Here is an 18600-nt window from a genome sequence, read left to right on the forward strand (position 1 = left end):
CATGTTAGAAAACAATCAATAGGTCCAGTCATGGAGGACTGGACGTTGCCTGGTGATCCTGCGTAGCCAACTCTTATGGTCGTTGTCATGCCAAATGACCATAGCAGTTGGCTTTGCAGCACAAACAGATCTGAGACCTCCGGGCTAGACTGGATAAAGGAGTTGTAGAGGATGTTTCTGTCTGGCCAGCCTCCACACCCTCTGTGTCTGGAGGTCTGTCTCAGGGTTGCCCCCTACAGATCAGGAAGTGAGCCAAGTCCAACTGATATCTATTCCACCCTTCCAATATGACCATGTTAGAGGTGCTGCCACTGTACCTGCTCAGAAGTACATGCTGCACAATTCAGCGTTGTGTCAACAACGTCCATTTTGTGTCGACTGATCCTTGGAAGTTTTGCAGCCGTTCTGGTCAGGGACATTAAGCAACTGGACGTTATTCCGATGCTGCTGCTCACTCAACGYTATATTTATTCAAATAACAATCTGACCCCGTGTTAAAGCTTCCACTTTCTTATAAAAAAAAGATTCTGCATAAACACTGACACGTTTCATTGAATTTGCCTGTAAAGAACAAGGCCCTCGCTGTTAAAGCTCCCAATTCACAGCTTTATTGACAACGTTTCCATCCCAAACAGATCTTTGTCAGGTTTTCATTTTTATTTGACGGAGATCTGTTTTGGATAGAAACATAGTCAAAGCAGTGAATTGGGAGGTTTAACTGTGCGAGGGCCTTGTTCTTAATTAGACCAGAGCCTAAGTTAAGGCTGTGCATATAACTCACTTTTCATTGAATTTGCCGCCATGTCTGATGAATAAATGTTTCTTGTTTATGGCTCACTTCAAATCTATTTATGAAGTGTTTCTCAATCTACTTATAATTACAATTCACATGTAAATAAAGGGGAATGTGAGTGGGCAATAGAAGATGAGAAAAGAGCCAGCGCATATGAATTGTACCACCCTACTCAACGTATTTAATCTATACCTAAGCAAGTACTTGTCTACCCAAAGTCTCAAGATCTATTGGGCTTTATATGCACTCAAAAGGTAATGGAATAGACTGACAAGTAAAATACTGGTCGGCTTTATTTCAGACTTTTTATTTTTATTTCAGATACCAAAGTTTGTCCGTGGTCCTCTCACTGGCAGTATGTGGGCAGGATTTATTTGACTAGTTTCCTTTCCTGAGGTTAAAAGTGAATATATTCACAGTTAATACTAATCAATAACATTTCTTTTTTTAAATACACATTTTAAACCTACAACAAAATGAGTTCCAGTACAGAGACAAACAGATGTCAGTAAATCTTCAGGTTTTCTACATATGATTACAATCAACTAATTTATGTGCCTCAAAAGCTACATGTAGTCAATTTGAACAACAGAAAGCATGGTGCCATATCTAAATCTGGTTAAGACTCCTATCAAGTGAACTGACACCCCAACGCTAGCCTGGTCCCAGATCTGTTGGTGCTGTAAAACCCAACTCCTATAATCGTGGTCATGCAAGACAAAACAGACCTGGATCCAGGCTACCTCAAACGCCATCTTCATGCATTTTGTATGTAGGGCTCTTGAGCGTTGATGATGTCCTGCGTCGTGTGGGAGAGATGAGGGTCCTCTAGCGTCTTTCTTATTCACATGGATGAATGGTGATTGAAGTGCTTGTCTCTTTCTCAATTGCCTAAAATCTGTACTCTTCCTTTGATCTATCTGAAAGAAGTGACCAGGTGAAAGCCAGGCCTAATGATGATTTTCCATGTAGTTGTGAAGGGCCTGGTTAAACACAGCCAAGAAGAAGTCTGCATCGTCCCTGGTGATACACATAGGGGGCTTGATCCGGAACGTCTGTGGGTCAGAGAGAGAGAGCGGGTGTGAATGTGAGAGAGCTATTAACAGTATGTTCATAGATAACTAACGTCTGTGGGTCAGGAAGTATTTCCTAAAACAAGTGGCACCTCAAATCCTCAAGCTGTCAAAGTGATCTTTGCCTTCTTTACCCAAACCTAATATGCAAATGAACAGAAAATAGCATACTATGACAAAAGCCGAAAACAGCAAGGCGCCCTTTTGTCCTCCCGCTCTACATTCCCAGGACTTATCATTAACACTAACCTGAATGGACTGATCTGATACTTGGTTTGTTACATTGCTTTGGAGCCATGTAGGTTCACGACAGACCACATAGCTAAGGCTTACTAGCAGGCGGATCCTGACTGACAGGACAGACAGGGAATTTGAGTACCTGTCCATATACTCCTCCATTACCTGTCCATACACTCCCTTACCTGTCCATACACTCCCTTACCTGTCCATACACTCCCTTACCTGTCCATACACTCCCTTACCTGTCCATACACTCCTCCCTTCCCAATCAGAACACCCATGTCTTTGGTGTCTTCGAAGATCTCACTCATGGCTGCTGGTGGGAGAGGTTTGCGGCTCGCCTGAGAGGGAGGGAGAGATGGAGGCAGASAGAGGGAGACTGGGTGRRWTGGAGGGTTAGGACAGTGGTTATGTTCAGGCCTGCTCTGTCGTTATGCAGAACTCTCTACTCGTGATTAATAAGTAACTTGAACTGAACTTCTCTGAACTGAATCATGACCATGTGAGAGGGCACAGAAACTCGTTCAAGTCGCATGCTGAAACAAGTCGCATGCTGAAACAAGTCGCATGCTGAAACAAGTCGCATGCTATGTGAGTGATAGTTCTTGGTTAAACAGGATGTTGTATAGACATTGTATAGATATAGTATAAAACAAGAGAATAATCATTTAACCAATTATGCTAATCATTTCACTAATCTAAGACAAATTATTAATCCATCTGAGAATAAAGCGCATAATATTATGTAGACAAAAAAACGATTAGGTCTCCCCAATTAGCCATTAACTCATTAATTAAAATGTTCATTTGCATTGCTCTTACTGTACAATGCACCCTATCTTTCACCATAGTGTGGACTAGGACCTCTCACCTTATCTTTCACCATCTCCACTCCAATCTGCAGTCCCTTCCCTCGGACATCCCCGATGATCTCATACTTGTCCCTCATCTTGGCCAGCTCTGTCAGCAGATAAGTCCCCACGTCGTGGCTGATCTGCTGAGTGCCGTCCTCCTCCATGGTCTGGTGGTGAAATACAATTATAGTAAGCAACTCTATTTCTATGGTGGAACATTAACACATGGAGTTAATGGTGCAAGAATAATGGTGGAACATTTAGCAACATTAACACATGGAGTAATGGTGCAAGAATAATGGTGGAACATTTAGCAACATTAACACACGTGGTCCCGTGTGGCTCAGTTGGTAGAGCATGGCGCTTGCAACGCCAGGGTTGTGGGTTCATTCCCCACGGGGGGACCAGGATGAAAATGTATGAACTTTCCAATTTGTAAGTCGCTCTGGATAAGAGCGTCAGCTAAATGACTTAAAATGTAAAAAAAATGTAAACACATGGAGTAATGGTGCAAGAATAATGGTGGAACATTTAGCAACATTAACAGATGGAGTAATGGTGCAAGATTAATGGTGGCTTGCAACATGGAAGTGCAATTATAGTCATATTTCTATGGTGCATTAGCAATGCGATAAAATTATGTATACTTCTGTGACATGCAAATTCTAAAGCTGAAATCTACTTTTATGGTACTCTAATATACTCTTAAAATATAGAAAGCAAATTCTAATAATAAGCATGTGGCATAAAGTAAATTGAAACGCAGAAGAAAATGATTTATAAACAGTAGCTCAGATCATAGATGGTAGTTTAGTTCAGTGTTTCTCAACATCCAGTCCTCCAGTACCACCAACCCTGGTCCTCCAGTACCACCAACCCTGGTCCTCCAGTACCACCAACCCTGGTCCTCCAGTACCACCAACCCTGGTCCTCCAGTACCACCAACAGCACACATTGTTATTCTAGCCCTGGAATAGCACCCCTGATTCAACTAATCATCAAGCCCTCGAGTTGAATTGGTTGTGTTTTTGTCCGGGCCTACAATCTAAATGTGTGCTGTTGGGGCTACTGGAGGACTGGATGTTGAGAAACACTGGTTTAGTTGGGTGGTTTTCTGCTTACATCCAGAACAGATGAGGCGATGGCACAAGCCACAGGATTACCACCGAACGTGTTGAAGTGAACTCCTTGGGCAAATGAAGCGGCAATCTCTGGAAAACAAGTCACAACCAGAGCTGAGTGTGACAGCTCACTTCACACCTCATCATTCTAGGGAAAAAACTCCTTCCATAGAAGGATTCATAGGGGAGATAGAGATAGTGTGTGTCAGTCAGAGGTGGATGGGCTCATTGTAATGGCTGAAATGGAATTAATGGAATGGAGTCAAACGTGGTTTCCATATGTTTGATGTGTTTGATACCTATGTATTTGATACCTATGTATTTGATACCTATGTATTTGATACCTATTCTTTCCAGCCATTACCAATAGCCTGTCCCCCTATAGCTCCTCCCACCAGCCTCCTCTGGTGTGTGTTTGTGTGTGTGTGTGGCCCAACTCAAGGGTCATCAGGGGGATGTTGAACTGATTACACCCTAGTCTGATGAACACGTGCGAACTGAACAGAGCTTATCGTGTAAACAGACCAGGGGATGAAACCCAAATTATTTTCCAAATCGTTTCGTTCTGAACAGAACCATTCTTTTTTTTAGTTCTGTTCCACTGTTCTAACCAGCAACAAAGTTCTCGACTGGTTAGACAAGTACATGTTTATATTGTGSAGTGGGGAAGTGATTTAATCTGTAAAGGAAAGTCATGAAGAGCAAATTGTATTTTKCCGTAACAGCACAGTTTAGTCATACTGAAAGACAAACACAGACACACATTATGCTACCAGTCACATGATAGGGCTAGAGATGCAACTGACATTTTGAGGGTGAGCAAGCTTGCCTTTAAGCGCTAGGCATCTTGTTATGACATACATTATCTGAATTAGTACCACAGAATTATACCTAGGAGGAGTGGCTTCTATGGAGGAACTTTGAATGTCAACTTMCGAGTTGGTTTAACGTTGGACCAGAGCAAACGTTAGCCAGCTAACAAGCTGTGCAGAGCAACACTAAAATTCAAAACACCTCACCTTTTTGTAGTTAAGTCCAATGTGAAAATATACACTGAGTGCATAAAACATTAAGGAAACCTTCCTAATATTGAGTTGCAAGCCCTTTCGCCCCCAGAACAGCCTCAATTCATTGGGGCATGGATTCTACAAGGTGTCAAAAGTGTTCCACAGGGATGCTGTTTTCCACAGTTGTGTCAAGTTGGCTGGATGTCCTTTGGGTGGTGGACCATTCTCGATACACACGGGAAACTGTTGAGCATGAAAAACCCAGCAGCGTTGCAGTTCTTGACACAAACCCATGCGCCTGGTACCTACTACTATACCCCGTTCAAAGGCACGTAAATATTTTGTCTTGCCCATTTACCCTCTGAATGACACACACACACACACAATCCATGTCTCAAGGCTTAAAAATCCTTCTTTAACCTGACTCCTCCCCTTCATCTACACTGTTTTTAAGTGGATTTAACAAGTGACATCAATAAGGGATCATAGCTTTCACCTGGTCATTCTATGTCATGGAAAGAGCAGGTGTCCTTAATGTTTTGTACACTCAGTACTTAACTAGCATTGAAAAAGTAAATMCAYTCTTCTCTAATTAAACATCGCTCTCTAATTTCTRAATTGCGCTTKTAACGTCATCAGTAGGTAACCTATGCTTCAGAGGGGAGGGGCAAGTAACCTACACACACACACCCCTACTGTCAAAGATTTCCAGCTGGCAGACGATGGAATAACTTTATATGAGAGGGCTTGCATAGGCGCTTTGTTGCGATTTTTGTGGGACTGGAAAAAAATTCAGTTATTAACCAGTTCCCATGTTTTTAAAATAACGGTTCTGTTCCGGAACAGTATAGATCACTTTCRGTTTGGGTTCTGTTCCTTGAACGGGTTCCAACCCTTGATACAGACCACAGGCCACGGCCTGAAAAGTGGAGGAATCCAGAACAAGGGAAATCAATACCACATTACAATAGTGATTATTACTACACTCTGAGACCTGTTGAAAGCTGAGACTGATCCTCGAAGGGTTAGCTGGTTATGTTGCCTCACATCTCAACACATGCACTGGCACAGACACACAGTCAGAGACAGTGGTGTGTTGTCTGACATCAATCTCAATATTTGAGATTCTTCAAAGTAGYCACCMTTTGCCTTGACAGCTTTGCACACTCTTGGCMTTCTCTCAACCAGCTTCACCTGGAATGCTTYCCCAACAGTCTTGAAGGAGTTCCTACATATGCTGAGCACTYGTTGGCTGCTTTTCCTTCACTCTGCGGTYCAACTCATCCCAAACCATCTCAATTGGGTTGAGGTCGGGTGATTGTGGAGGCCAGGTCATCTGATGCAGCACGCCATCACTCTCCTTGGTCAAATAGCCCTTACACAGCCTGGAGRTGTGTTGGATCACTGTCCTGTTGAAAAACAAATGATAGTCCCACTAAGTGCAAACCAGATGGGATGGTGTATAGCTGCAGAATGCTGTGGTAGCCATGCTGGTTAAGTGTGCCTTGAATTCTAAATAAAATCACTGACAGTGTCACCAGCAAAGCAACATCACACCTCCTCCATGCTTCACAGTGGGAACCACACATGCGGAGATCATCCGTTCACCTACTCTGCATCTCACAAAGACAGCGGTTAGAACCAAAAATCTCAAGTTTGGACTCATCAGACCAAAGGACAGATTTCCACCGTTCTATTGTCCATTACTCGTGTTTCTTGGCACAAGCAAGTCTCTTCTTCTTATTGGTGTCCTTTAGTAGTGGTTTCTTTGCAGCAATTTGACCATGAAGACCTGATTCACACAGTCTCCTCTGAACAGTTGTTGTGAGATGTGTCTGTTACTTAAACTGTGTGAAGCATTTATTTGTCCTGCAATCTGAGGTGCAGTTAATTGCCGATTTCTGAGTCTGGTAGCTCTAATGAACTTATCCTCTGCAGCAGAGGTTACTCTGGGTCTTCCTTTCCTGTGGCGGTCCTCATGAGACCCAGCTTCATCATAGCGCTTGATGGTTTTTGCGACTGCACTTGTAGAAACTTTCAAAGTATTTGAAATGTTCCGCATTGACTGACCTTCATATCTTGATGAACTGTCATTTCTCTTTGCTTATTTGAGCTGTTCTTGCCATAATATGGACTTGGTCTCATACCAAATAGGGCCATCTTCTGTATACCACCCCTACCTTGACACAACACAACACAACTGATTGGCTCAAACGCAATAAGAAGGAAAGAAATTCCACAAATTAACAAGGCACACCTGTTAATTGAAATGCATTCCAGGTGAATACTTCATGAAGCTGGTTGAGAGAATGCCAAGAGTGTGCAAAGCTGTCATCAAGGCAAAGGGTGGCTACTTTGAAGAATCTCAAATCTCAAATATATTTTGATATGTTTAACACTTTTTTGGTTACTACATGATTCCATGTGTGAGATTTCACAGTTTTGATGTCTTCACTATTATTCTACAATGTAGAAAATAGTAAAAAATAAAGAAAAAACCTTGCATGAATAAGTGTCCAAACTTTTGACTGGTACTGAATATCACGGCTCTCACTTTTAGAACCAGTATCACATTTCTCAGTTACAGAACCTGTATCACTGGCCTTACAGAACCTGTATCACTGTCCTTACAGAATCTGTATCACTGTCCTTACAGAACCTGTATCATTGTCCTTACAGAACCTGCATCACTGTCCTTACAGAACCTGTATCACTGTCCTTACAGAACCTGTATCACTGTCCTTACAGAACCTGCATCATTGTCCTTACAGAACCTGCATCACTGTCCTTACAGAACCTGTATCACTGTCCTTACAGAACCTGCATCATTGTCCTTACAGAACCTGCATCACTGTCCTTACAGAACCTGCATTAGGGTTCTCAGTTATAGAACCTGTAAGGTTCCAGAGTTAGTTTCCACTGTATAGCATGATGTGATGACTTTTCAATTAGGAGAAATCAAATTAGAATTTCTATTTACATCCTGAATTGACTGAAGGATGATGGCAGTGAGCAAATACGTTATGTAAGTATCAACATCACCCTGGGGTTTCCGTTCCTAAACCCCCACAATCGCTCTCTACTGCTGCTGACCCTGTGTGTGTGTTGAGGAAGACCGAAGACGTTTCTATCCTGCATGTGTCAGGCAGTCATTGTTTTATTAAACAGTAGCTACGGACATCTGTGTGACGGTGTGAAGTGCTATACCTTCTTCCCCTCCACTGAGGTGGTAAATAAATAAAATGGTTCCTGTCTTACCAGGTGTCGTGACAACCGCTCCCATAGGAAAGCCATTAGCGATGCCCTTTGCCATGGTGACCATGTCTGGTATGACATCATGACCTTGGAACCCCCAGAAGTGACTTCCTGTGCGGCCAAACCCTGTCTGGACCTGATGCAGAGAAGACCAGGTACMAACAGGAAACATGGTTGACATACAGATCTATGTGGACGTAACCCTTTTGACATCCATGTAGCGTGATGACTTGCTTAYTAATGATTTCTGAAGCATCTATATAGTTGTTGTTTGTTATATGTAATTAATGATATATAAACAAATAGGAATATTGAAAATATACATACAAGGATAGAATATATAAAAAGTATCTAACCTCATCTGCAATGCAGACCCCACCTCTCTCCCTCACAAGTTTGTAGGTATCCTTCAGGAAGTTCTTGGGGTATTGGACAGCTCCTCCAACTCCCTGTAGAAATACACAAAGCAATATAAGATAACAATTAAACAATATATGAAACCACAACTATCCTGTAATTTTTTTTTATTTTCAGCAGTAAACACTCAAATACATGACAAATCTGTAATGCAACATCTCCACAACGAGTCACGTTTATATTGGACCTAGAAGATAAATAATGAAATGTACATTTAATTGGCTGTACTTGTCAGATTATATGGAGCTAGAAATAACCATTTATTTAACTAAGCAAGTCTTTTAACTATTTACAATGACTGCCTACCACGGCCAAACCCTAACCTGGATGATGCTGGGCCAATTGTGCGCCGCCCTRTGGGACTCCCAACCATGGCCGGTTGTGAAACAGCCTGGAATTGAACCATGGTCTGTAGTGACGCCTCTAGCACTGAGATGCAGTGCCTTAGACTGCTGCACCACTCGGGAGCAACAATGCTAAAGCATGACCACTAGAACCAGTAGTGTATAGCTTATGTAGATGTAAATATATTTCAGCCCGTCTCTCCTATGAAGATAATTAGCCTTTGTTAGCTGAGCTGGAATGATAGCCAATTAAGAGTTGGCTTCTTCAGCTTGTGATTTGTTCCCCATAGCAATCTGCTACATTGTTCTTACTGTATGTGTTTTTAGTCACCGCTTCTTGTTTAGAGCCATATAATTAGCCTTTTCCCTACTTTTTGTAGCGATGGAGATGTTGGAATGATAACTGAACCATAACACCTGTACCATAATAGGTTCAGCGAAGAAAGCAGCGATACGACTGGGAACACTGGTGGCAAAGACCTCGTTCAGCTGCCCAATGTATTTGTCATTCGCCGTACATGATCCTGCAATTGAAGAACGAAAGTAAATTAAAGGAAAATTCCAAAACAAAATTCTCTTTTTTTTTGGTATTTGTTTCATTAATCCATTGTCGATATAGTCCCAAAAATGTTTTGCATGTCAGCAATCAAGGGTAACAATGTGTTTCAACACCAACAACCAAACAGGATTAATGCTGTTACACATTTTTACCCTTACTTAAACTTCCTCTTTCAAGGTAGTGTAAACACTGGATCCTGCAACTTGTTTGACAGATTTCCAGGTGCAGTAGCGTTACTAGCTGACAGACAGGGAGTTATAAAGTGAACAGGTTGAAGAATTTTCTAGGAAAYGGTTAATGTTTGATAAAAATAGGACTTTTGAACTGTACTGTAAAGAAGTATTATTGGCTTTAGATTGATTTTCAGATTTGCTGCATAACCCTCACCCTTATTCAACTGAGCAGAATAACATACTGCTGGAGTTTTACAACCAGATACAGGTTTTGATTGAATATGACTAAAATTCCCCCTCTGTCTATAGTCTGCGACATACTTTAGCACAGACAAAACAGGATTTAGCACAAAACAGCATTAACAGTTGATGTTGCAAAATACATTAAGACTTTCTATCGATAAAATATCACCGTAGCATTATCTATTATAATGCACAAAATAGGCAGTGTAATAATAGGCCTGGTCACATGATATAATAAAGCCCTGGCTACAGATGTCGAATGTTAGCCTAATTTGATCACTGTTTTGTTGCTGAGAAATGTTCCTGCACAGCACAAAATGCTAACTTGTGTACTTAAGGTTTAAAAAGGCTTCTAAAAAGTTTATAAAGTCACACTTGATTTGCCCTCACAAAAAAATGTAATGTCACACTTGATTTGCCCTCACAAAAAAATATATCAACCTCAATAAAAAATGTTTAATCCAAATAGTAATTCATATTTCCTGTTGCTACAGGATTGTTTTCCTGCTGTAGCAAACTGGCCCAAATTATCATCCTAGATCAGTATGACCTATGTAAACACTCCTAATGATATAAATCTCATCTCACCCTGTGCTCAGTGTGTTCAAGAATATATCCGTCTCTAACTAAGCTGCAGTGGGTTGAAGGTTGAACCAACCAGAAGGCAGGATACAGTCTAAGCCTAATGCTGAGTTTCAGTGTTTGGGTGGGTGGGTGGGGTTGTGTCTGTGTTTGGGTGGGGGGGTTGGGGGAGGTTGTGTCTGTTTGCGCACGTGTGTGTAATTTGGAGACTCATAAGACCTCCCTGGTGGTTCATAGATGACTACACCCGGGTGTGTGTGTGTGTATATATGTGTGTGTGTGTGTTTTACTGTACCTTGAGGACAGCTACAGTCCCGAATGGTCTGGATTGGGGAGTCTCTACAGTTGCTTCCTCCCCATGGGCCAGCAAATACATCAGGACACATGGTCTGGGAGGAGAAGAGTCAAATTGAGGTTAAACCTGTCTCATACTCACTGCGGCATAGCTTCAAATAAATCTCATATGTTTTAAAACCCAGGTTGCTGTAATAGATCGGCCATTGTAGTTTAGAATGTAAGAATGTAAGATATAAAGTGTCATGGGTGGAAAAGGACTATTCTGTCATTCATCAAACTCAGGTCCTGGGACCTAAAACTTCATTAATAGATAGTAACAGACAGGGCTGRTCCTGGCTGTTCTGCTGCCCTAGGCAAGACCACACAATTGCCACCCCTACTAGAATAGTCCCAGTAAGCAAAGTTATGTTGAAAAGACGTCTAATATATATGTATCTTTCCAGACATTGAAGCAGTAGCGTGTGTAAAATCACAGGGGAAGCACCCCCCCCCCCAAAAAAGACATATTACAACCTATGTGTTGTGATAATTGTGTTAGCTCTATAACCTGTTACTTCATATGCCTTGACACTGTGATATATAGGTCTGAGGCCGAGACAATAAGAAGACACAGTGGCAGAATAAATTCAACCACACATTTGTTTCATCACAAAACCGGAGAGCAACATCTGTGCTGTGAAGTCCACAAAGCATATTGCATGTAACAAACAGCTACATAACCTACAGCAGCGGTTCACAACCTTTTTCGGTTACTGTACCACCAACTGAATTTTGCTCTGTCCGGAGTACCCCTGAAGTACCCCCTCATGTGCATTTTACCAGTAAGCCTATGGTTTCATGAGTCTTCTCAAGTACCCCCTGTGGATAGACCAAGTACCCCCTATGGATAGACCAAGTACCCTCAGGGGTCCTAGTACCCCTGGTTGGGAACCACTGACCTAAAGCATGGTCAAGCAAGTTAATATTTCCGACATTTTCAAACCACTGAACAACTATTGATTTAGAACCACAGAGAGTTACTGCAAGTCGCAAAGAAAACAGCTGCCTCCACTATTCCAGTACCATTTAAACTTCCACATGTCAACATCATCAAATCACCTATACTTAGTCTAATAGTGACAACTAAAATATACCAATAACCCTTTTGTCCAATCAACATAAGCTAAATATGATGTGGTTGTCTGTTTCTGATTTAAGAGTGGTGTTCTTGCAAGTAGAAAAACATGTTGACTCACCCTACTTGTAGAGAAATTCCAATGCCATCCTCCTCTCTTTCATTTTGAGGAAACAATCCATCACTCAAAACGGTCATACAGTACACGCTTTTATTTGTCTAAAGCTACCAGACTAAAATGCTTGCTCACTAGCCTAACTTCCTTTCATGGGCAACGTTAGCTAGTTAACATTAGCCTTCTACATCTAGCTACATATTGAACTTCCATCCTCTTAGGTCAGGGGCAAAATGTATGAATTCATAGCTGGTTCAGAATTGCCGTTATAATCATTGGCCAGTACATAGAATTAAATAAAAACAAAAAAAACAAATCCCTATCTCCATCCATGGCTAATTTAGGAAAGGTCCAATTCTAGCTAGCTAGCTAACCAGCTAGCCACTGGAGGACAACACAATTCAAGTTGTTTCTGTCAATGACGTATGCTCTCGATACGATTTGATAGGAATGACACCAAATCCACACTGGACTCCCTTGACACTTTTTTTTTGTTGCGCCAGGAACATTCACAGTTGAGCTCACTCAGTTTAGCTCAACGCTGATTGGCTATTATTTGTACCTTTTTTTATCAAGGGAGGCCAAATGCTAGCTGGCTTCCTTTGCATTTTAATGCTACGTGCGGCAACATCATATTCTTTTGGACCAGACAGAAGGAGATAGATGGCATACATGTACAGAGAAAGAGGGGTGTTGTTTCACTCGCTCGAATGCTTTCTCCGGTGAGATACATTCAGCCTCTTGCGAATTGAAGGGAAATTATGAAACACAGAGAGAAGAAAGATAATTTATCTATTTTATGTTTTAAAAATGTTTTGCTTCTCTTGGCATCCATGAATACACACCACTGTGTTGAAGTTAGGTTCTGAATGAAAGGTGAAAATACATATTTTCCATGTGTTGAAATCATGTTTACTTTTGGTTCTGAATGTAAGTTGAAAAGATGACATATATAGATGTCTATGTTTGGGCCAAATCAAAGCTGGTCCAGACCGGACAAAATCTGAACCAAACATAAACGTATATGATTGTTTCAGATTTGGTCCGGACCAAAAACCAACGTCCAGGGACGTGGAATATAAAAGTCCAACACCACATACTTACTGGGGTGTAGCATACCATTGTTGGCCCACAACAGAATATTCTGAATGCCCATCCATGTGGTAGGCCCATCCATGTGGTAGGCCCATCCATGTGGTAGGCCCATCCATGTGGTAGRCCCACCATTTGTACAACAGGCTGGCTTTATTAGTCCTGATTCCTGTGACTAATCAATTTGTCTATTTAAGCTCTGAATATTAGCTACCCAACTTTATGAGGAACTTTCCTGCACCTATTTGCAATGTGTTTTTGCGCAGCGGGAAATGCAGAATAAGTATTTTCTTTTTCGCCTTGATCAGCTCGTAAAAAATTGACAGATACAAACTTGAAACCACTGATCATGACAATTTAGCCCATGGGATGAAACTTTCGGACAGCAGTTTTGTGTAGCCTGATTGCCCATTCCATATTGTCCATTTTACTTTGACCGGTCTTGTTTTTAGGGTATATTGTTGGTTTAACATGTCAGATCATTTTTTTTGATTGGGCAGCATTTAGGTTAGGCTATTTCATTGGAGAAACCTGCATGATGTAAAAAGTGTCCRTCTCATTTTATCTCCAGCCTGTAGGCTACAGAAAAGGCCACATACTCTCTCTAACRTATCCTGTATCTGCTACATGATTTATGCCAGATAGTTTTTTTGGACAGAACGTTGGTGGAACACTGCAGAGATGCATYTCTCCAACAGCACCCTKGAGAGGCATGCTGGGAATGGACAAGATACATATTTTGCATCCTTGCCTTTGACAAAGTGGGCACTGCTTATCACAGGGCGGCGTCAGCGCTCACCTAAAAAGCCCACATGCCACCGGTTGAGAGAAACTGTCATTGTTTTGGAGCATAATTATGTGAGGTTTTAAGGCAGAAAAAGCTGCCCTCATAGGCGGTTGCCTAATAAGCGGGCTGGCCCTGGTGACAGACAGTAGTGATCGCCATCTCATACTTACATTGTGGCAGCCTAACCCAGATGCAACAGGATACTTATAGGCTGCATTGGAGGTGAGACCCATAGTATGTGGACTGCCACCATGGTAGGACCCCCTGCAACAGACAGGCGACCAGAGTTAATTCACAGTTTAGTTTATGATCAGACTGTTCTCCCTGTTTTGAGTGAGGAAGCAGGCCAAACTTCTCCTGTGAGGTAACACGRGAGTAAAAGGTACTACCACCACACACTGTTATCCATCAGTCTGTTAACACACTGCATAGAAAAGAGACAAAACAACCACTTATTATCACAGTTGAACATTCATTCAGTAAACCAATAAAAACCAAACCGTAGCCAGGGTTACCTCAGTGTGATGACGTCAAAGTTCCCTGTGTGTAGCCTAGCCATGAGCATAGCCAGGTCGTTGGCCTCAGAGCCACTGTTTGTCAGGTAGATAACCTAGCAGGAAACACAGGTACAGACAGGATATTCATGTTTGCAATTATGGCGCTTTGTCTCAATAGAAATCCATACAATGGATACCCATGGGTTTGGTCATTTGGTCATCCGGAACATGTGGAACTGCGGAACCGGACCAATATTGCAGATAAAGTTCTGTGTGTGTGGTGGTGAAACGTCACAGTAATCATACGTAGAAATAAACTAAACAAACAAAGGTATGGTACTGTACCTTCAGCGGGTCTGGCAGGGTGGCAGCTAGCTTCTCAGTGTACTCATGCAGAGGGGAATACACGTAGATGTTAGTCGTGTGCCACAGCTTTCGCAGCTGCTTCTCTGCCGCCGCCGTCACCTTTCTACAGAGACACAACATCAGTAACAACTTAGAAATGTTCAGAGGATCCTTGGAGCTTCATTTAAAAACAGTAGCCTGGTCCCGGATGTTTTTGTGCTCTTTCCAACKTCATTGTTCATTGTCAAGCCAAAAACTGTAGACGGGTGCTCAGGCTAGGCGGATCGTGATGGGTATATGAAAGGTTTTTACGGGTGGCAGTGCCCCACGCTGACAGTGGCAACGCCAGCAAACAGGTCTAGGTAGCGCCTCCCGTCCACGTCCCACAGCCACTGCATGTGTCCCTGGTGGATGTACACTGGCTTCTTGTAGTAGGTCACTTTCATGGTCATTGGGTTGCAGTTCTGTCTCCGAATCTCCATCATACGCTCTTTGGACATGCCCTAGAATAAAGATCCCATGTTCAATATGAATGTCCTGGGTAGATTATATTATAAAAGGCAAGAATTTATACACACTATACTAAGATGAATACACTGTTACTGAAATTTAGCAACAGGGTTTGGGGTCAATTTAGTCAATTCAGGAAGTAAAGTGAAATTCAAAATTTCCGCATTATAATTATAATTTTCTGCTCAGGAATTTAGAATTTATTTTACTTCCTGAATTGACTGTATTAAAATGGAATTGACTCAAACCCGGCACTGTTCTAAGTTTGACACTCCAACTTTGTTAATGTAAACCCTGCCTTCTTACTGTAACTTGTATTCCTCTGGATTAAAGCTATATTCTGACTGTAACTTGTATTCCTCTGGATTAAAGCTACATTCTTGCTGTAACTTGGGCTCCCGAGTGGCGCAGCGGTCCAAGGCACTGCATCTCAGTGCTTGAGGCGTCACTAGAGACACCCTGGTTCGATTCCAGTCTGTATCACAACCGGCCGTGATTAACTGACTTGCCTAGTTAAATAAAGGTTACACTTTTTTTCTCCAAAACTTGTATTCCTCTGGATTAAAGCTACATTCTTACTGTACCTTGTATTCTTCTGGATTAAAGCTACATTCTTACTGGAAACTTGTATTCCTCTGGATTAAAGCATACATTCTTACTGAAACCTTGTATTCTCTGGATTAAAGCTACATTCTTACTGTTACCTTGTATTCTTCTGGATAAAGCTACATTCTTTACTGTACCTTGCTATGTATTATTCTTCTGGATTAAAGCTACATGGGGCATCTCAGGGAGGTCAGGGGTGGGTGTTTCACTGCAGACTTTTGAAATAATGGACTGAAGAGGAGAGGATTGGAAAGAAGATTAAGGGCCCTTCCATCTGTAGCGCTGAAGAGCTGCGCTGCAGCGCAATATAAATTTAAAGGCAATATTCCACGTTACTGGAGAGGGCATTCATGGTAAACGTTGCATATGTCGGCTCAATCGAAATTACCTTTAAATTTCAATCACGCTTATAGCACTGAATTTCAGCGATACGGATTGAATCCAGCTCTATGTCTGCATCCAAAATTCCACCTATTCCTATTACAGTGCACTAGTTTCAACCAGAGCCCTGTGAACTCCGGTCGAAAGTTTTTCTCCACAAAGTAATAGGGTGCAATTTCAGACGTAGCCTTGGTCAGAAATAGATGTGTTGACAGTTGCCTGCTGCAATGCAGTGAGACGTGCCAGAGAGATTTCATGAGCATGTTACTATTATTAACACCAAAGCCCTGTGGTATACCGAGTTCCCTCCAGATCTGTTACTATAAACCAGCCAGGTAGTTCCCTCCAGACCTGTTACTGTACTGTAAACCAGCCAGGTAGTTACCTCCAGACCTGTTACTGTACTGTAAACCAGCCGGTAGTTACCTCCAGACCTGTTACTGTAAACCAGCCAGGTAGTTACTCCAGACCTGTTACTGTAAACCAGCCAGGTAGTTACCTCCAGACCTGTTACTGTAAACCAGCCAGGTAGTTACCTCCAGACCTGTTTACTGTAACCAGCCAGGTAGTTACTCCAGACCTGTTACTGTAACCAGCAGGTAGTTACCTCCAGACCTGTTACTGTAAACCAGCCAGGTAGTTACCTCCAGACATGTTACTGTAAACCAGCCAGGTAGTTACCTCCAGACCTGTTACTGAAACCAGCCAGGTAACCACAGGGAAAATACTTATATTGCGTCCGAAATGGCACCCTATTCCCTATATAGTGCACTACATTTAAACAGGGCCCATAGGGCTCAGGTCAAAAGTAGTGCACTATATATGTGAACAGGTTGCCATTTCAGGCTTAGCCTTAGTATTTAGAGACTGTAAGCCGAGGCATAATTAGTCCATGACCCTTTGGCCCTTGGTCAAGGTACTGTACTGTGACAGGTACAGTTAAAATGTACTTGCCTTCTTACATGTACTTAGGCTTCTCCTACACTTTAATTAAGTTTAGCTGAGACAGGCTTTCTGAAACCACTGGGCCCTAGGTCAAAAAGGCAAGGTGTGGCTAGTGTATCCAAGTTAAAGCAGTCTAGTTGTCCTATTTAAAATGGTACAATCAATTATCCTTAATTTAGAAGGGGGGGGGGGGGTGACACTTTGATATGTATACGTGCACTATATAATGTAATGTATAGGTCAACTCAGGATACAACGATTTACAACTATGGATGAGAGAGCAGAGACCTTTGTTGTTGTTTTGTTGTTTGTATTTATTATGGAATCCCCATTAGTTTCCTGCCAAGGCTGCAGCTACTCTTCCTGGGGTTATTATGGATCCCCATTAGTTCCTGCCAAGGCTGCAGCTACTCTTCCTGGGGTTTATTATGGATCCCCATTAGTTCCCTGCCAAGGCTGCAGCTACTCTTCTGGGTTTATTATGGATCCCCATTAGTTCCTGCCAAGGCTGCAGCTACTCTTCCTGGGGTTATTATGGATCCCCATTAGTTCCTGTCAAGGCTGCAGCTACTCTTCTGGGGTTATTATGGATCCCCATTAGTTCCTGTCAAGGCTGCAGCTACTCTTCCTGGGTTTATTATGGATCCCCATTAGTTCCTGTCAAGGCTGCAGCTACTCTTCCTGGGGTTTATTATGGATCCCCATTAGTTCCTGCCAAGGCTGCAGCTACTCTTCCTGGGTTTATTATGGCTCCCCATTAGTTCCTGCCAAGGCTGCAGCTACTCTTCCTGGGGTATATTATGGCACCCATTAGTTCCTGTCCAAGGCTGCAGCTACTCTTCCGGTTTTATTATGGATCCCCATTAGTTCCTGCAAGCTGCAGCTACTCTTCCTGGGGTTTTTATGGGATCCCCATTAGTTCTGCCAAGGCTGCAGCTACTCTTCCTGGGTTTATTATGGATCCCATTAGTTCTGCCAGGCTGCAGTACTCTTCCTGTGGTTATTATGGTCCCATTAGTTCCTGCCAAGGCTGCAGCTACTCTTCTCGGGTTTTATTATGGATCCCCATTAGTTCCTGTCCAGGCTGCAGCTACTCTTCCTGTGGTTTATTATGGCTCCATTAGTTCCTGCCAAGGCTGCCAGCTTACTCTTCCTGGGTTTATTATTGGATCCCCATTAGTTCCTGCCAGGCTGCAGCTACTCTTCCTGTGGTTTATTATGGATCCCCATTAGTTCCTGCCAAGGCTGCA

The 18600-nt window shown here is 42.3% G+C and overlaps 1 protein-coding gene across 1 annotated transcript; it reads right to left on the reverse strand.

Moving 5' to 3' along the window:
• Positions 1-1068: 1068 nt before the first annotated feature.
• On the reverse strand, positions 1069-16024 carry agxt2 (alanine--glyoxylate aminotransferase 2). Its single transcript, XM_070449574.1, has 13 exons — positions 16003-16024; positions 15221-15411; positions 14909-15032; positions 14582-14676; positions 14237-14330; positions 10957-11050; positions 9528-9628; positions 8700-8792; positions 8347-8479; positions 4083-4171; positions 2978-3127; positions 2349-2447; positions 1069-1848 (listed from the first exon to the last, which is right to left on the reverse strand). Exons 2-13 carry the CDS (start codon positions 15406-15408, stop codon positions 1744-1746), a joined length of 1365 nt encoding a protein of 454 aa, XP_070305675.1. The 5' UTR covers positions 15409-15411; positions 16003-16024; the 3' UTR covers positions 1069-1743.
• Positions 16025-18600: the final 2576 nt, after the last annotated feature.

This window comes from Salvelinus sp. IW2-2015, linkage group LG20 (assembly GCF_002910315.2).
Source record: "Salvelinus sp. IW2-2015 linkage group LG20, ASM291031v2, whole genome shotgun sequence".
Lineage (NCBI taxonomy): Eukaryota > Metazoa > Chordata > Actinopteri > Salmoniformes > Salmonidae > Salvelinus > Salvelinus sp. IW2-2015.

What these genes read in the sequence shown, in the direction of transcription:
- agxt2 (XM_070449574.1), bottom strand. Translation starts at nt 15,408, where the DNA reads ATGTCCAAAGAGCGTATGATGGAGATTCGGAGACAGAACTGCAACCCA. An exon ending in CTGGGTTAGGCTGCCACAAT is followed by an intron (nt 11,051 to 14,236) that starts GTAAGTATGAGA and finishes TTCTCCTCCCAG; the next exon opens with ACCATGTGTCCTGATGTATT. An exon ending in AGCGGTTGTCACGACACCTG is followed by an intron (nt 4,172 to 8,346) that starts GTAAGACAGGAA and finishes CTTGTTTTCCAG; the next exon opens with AGATTGCCGCTTCATTTGCC.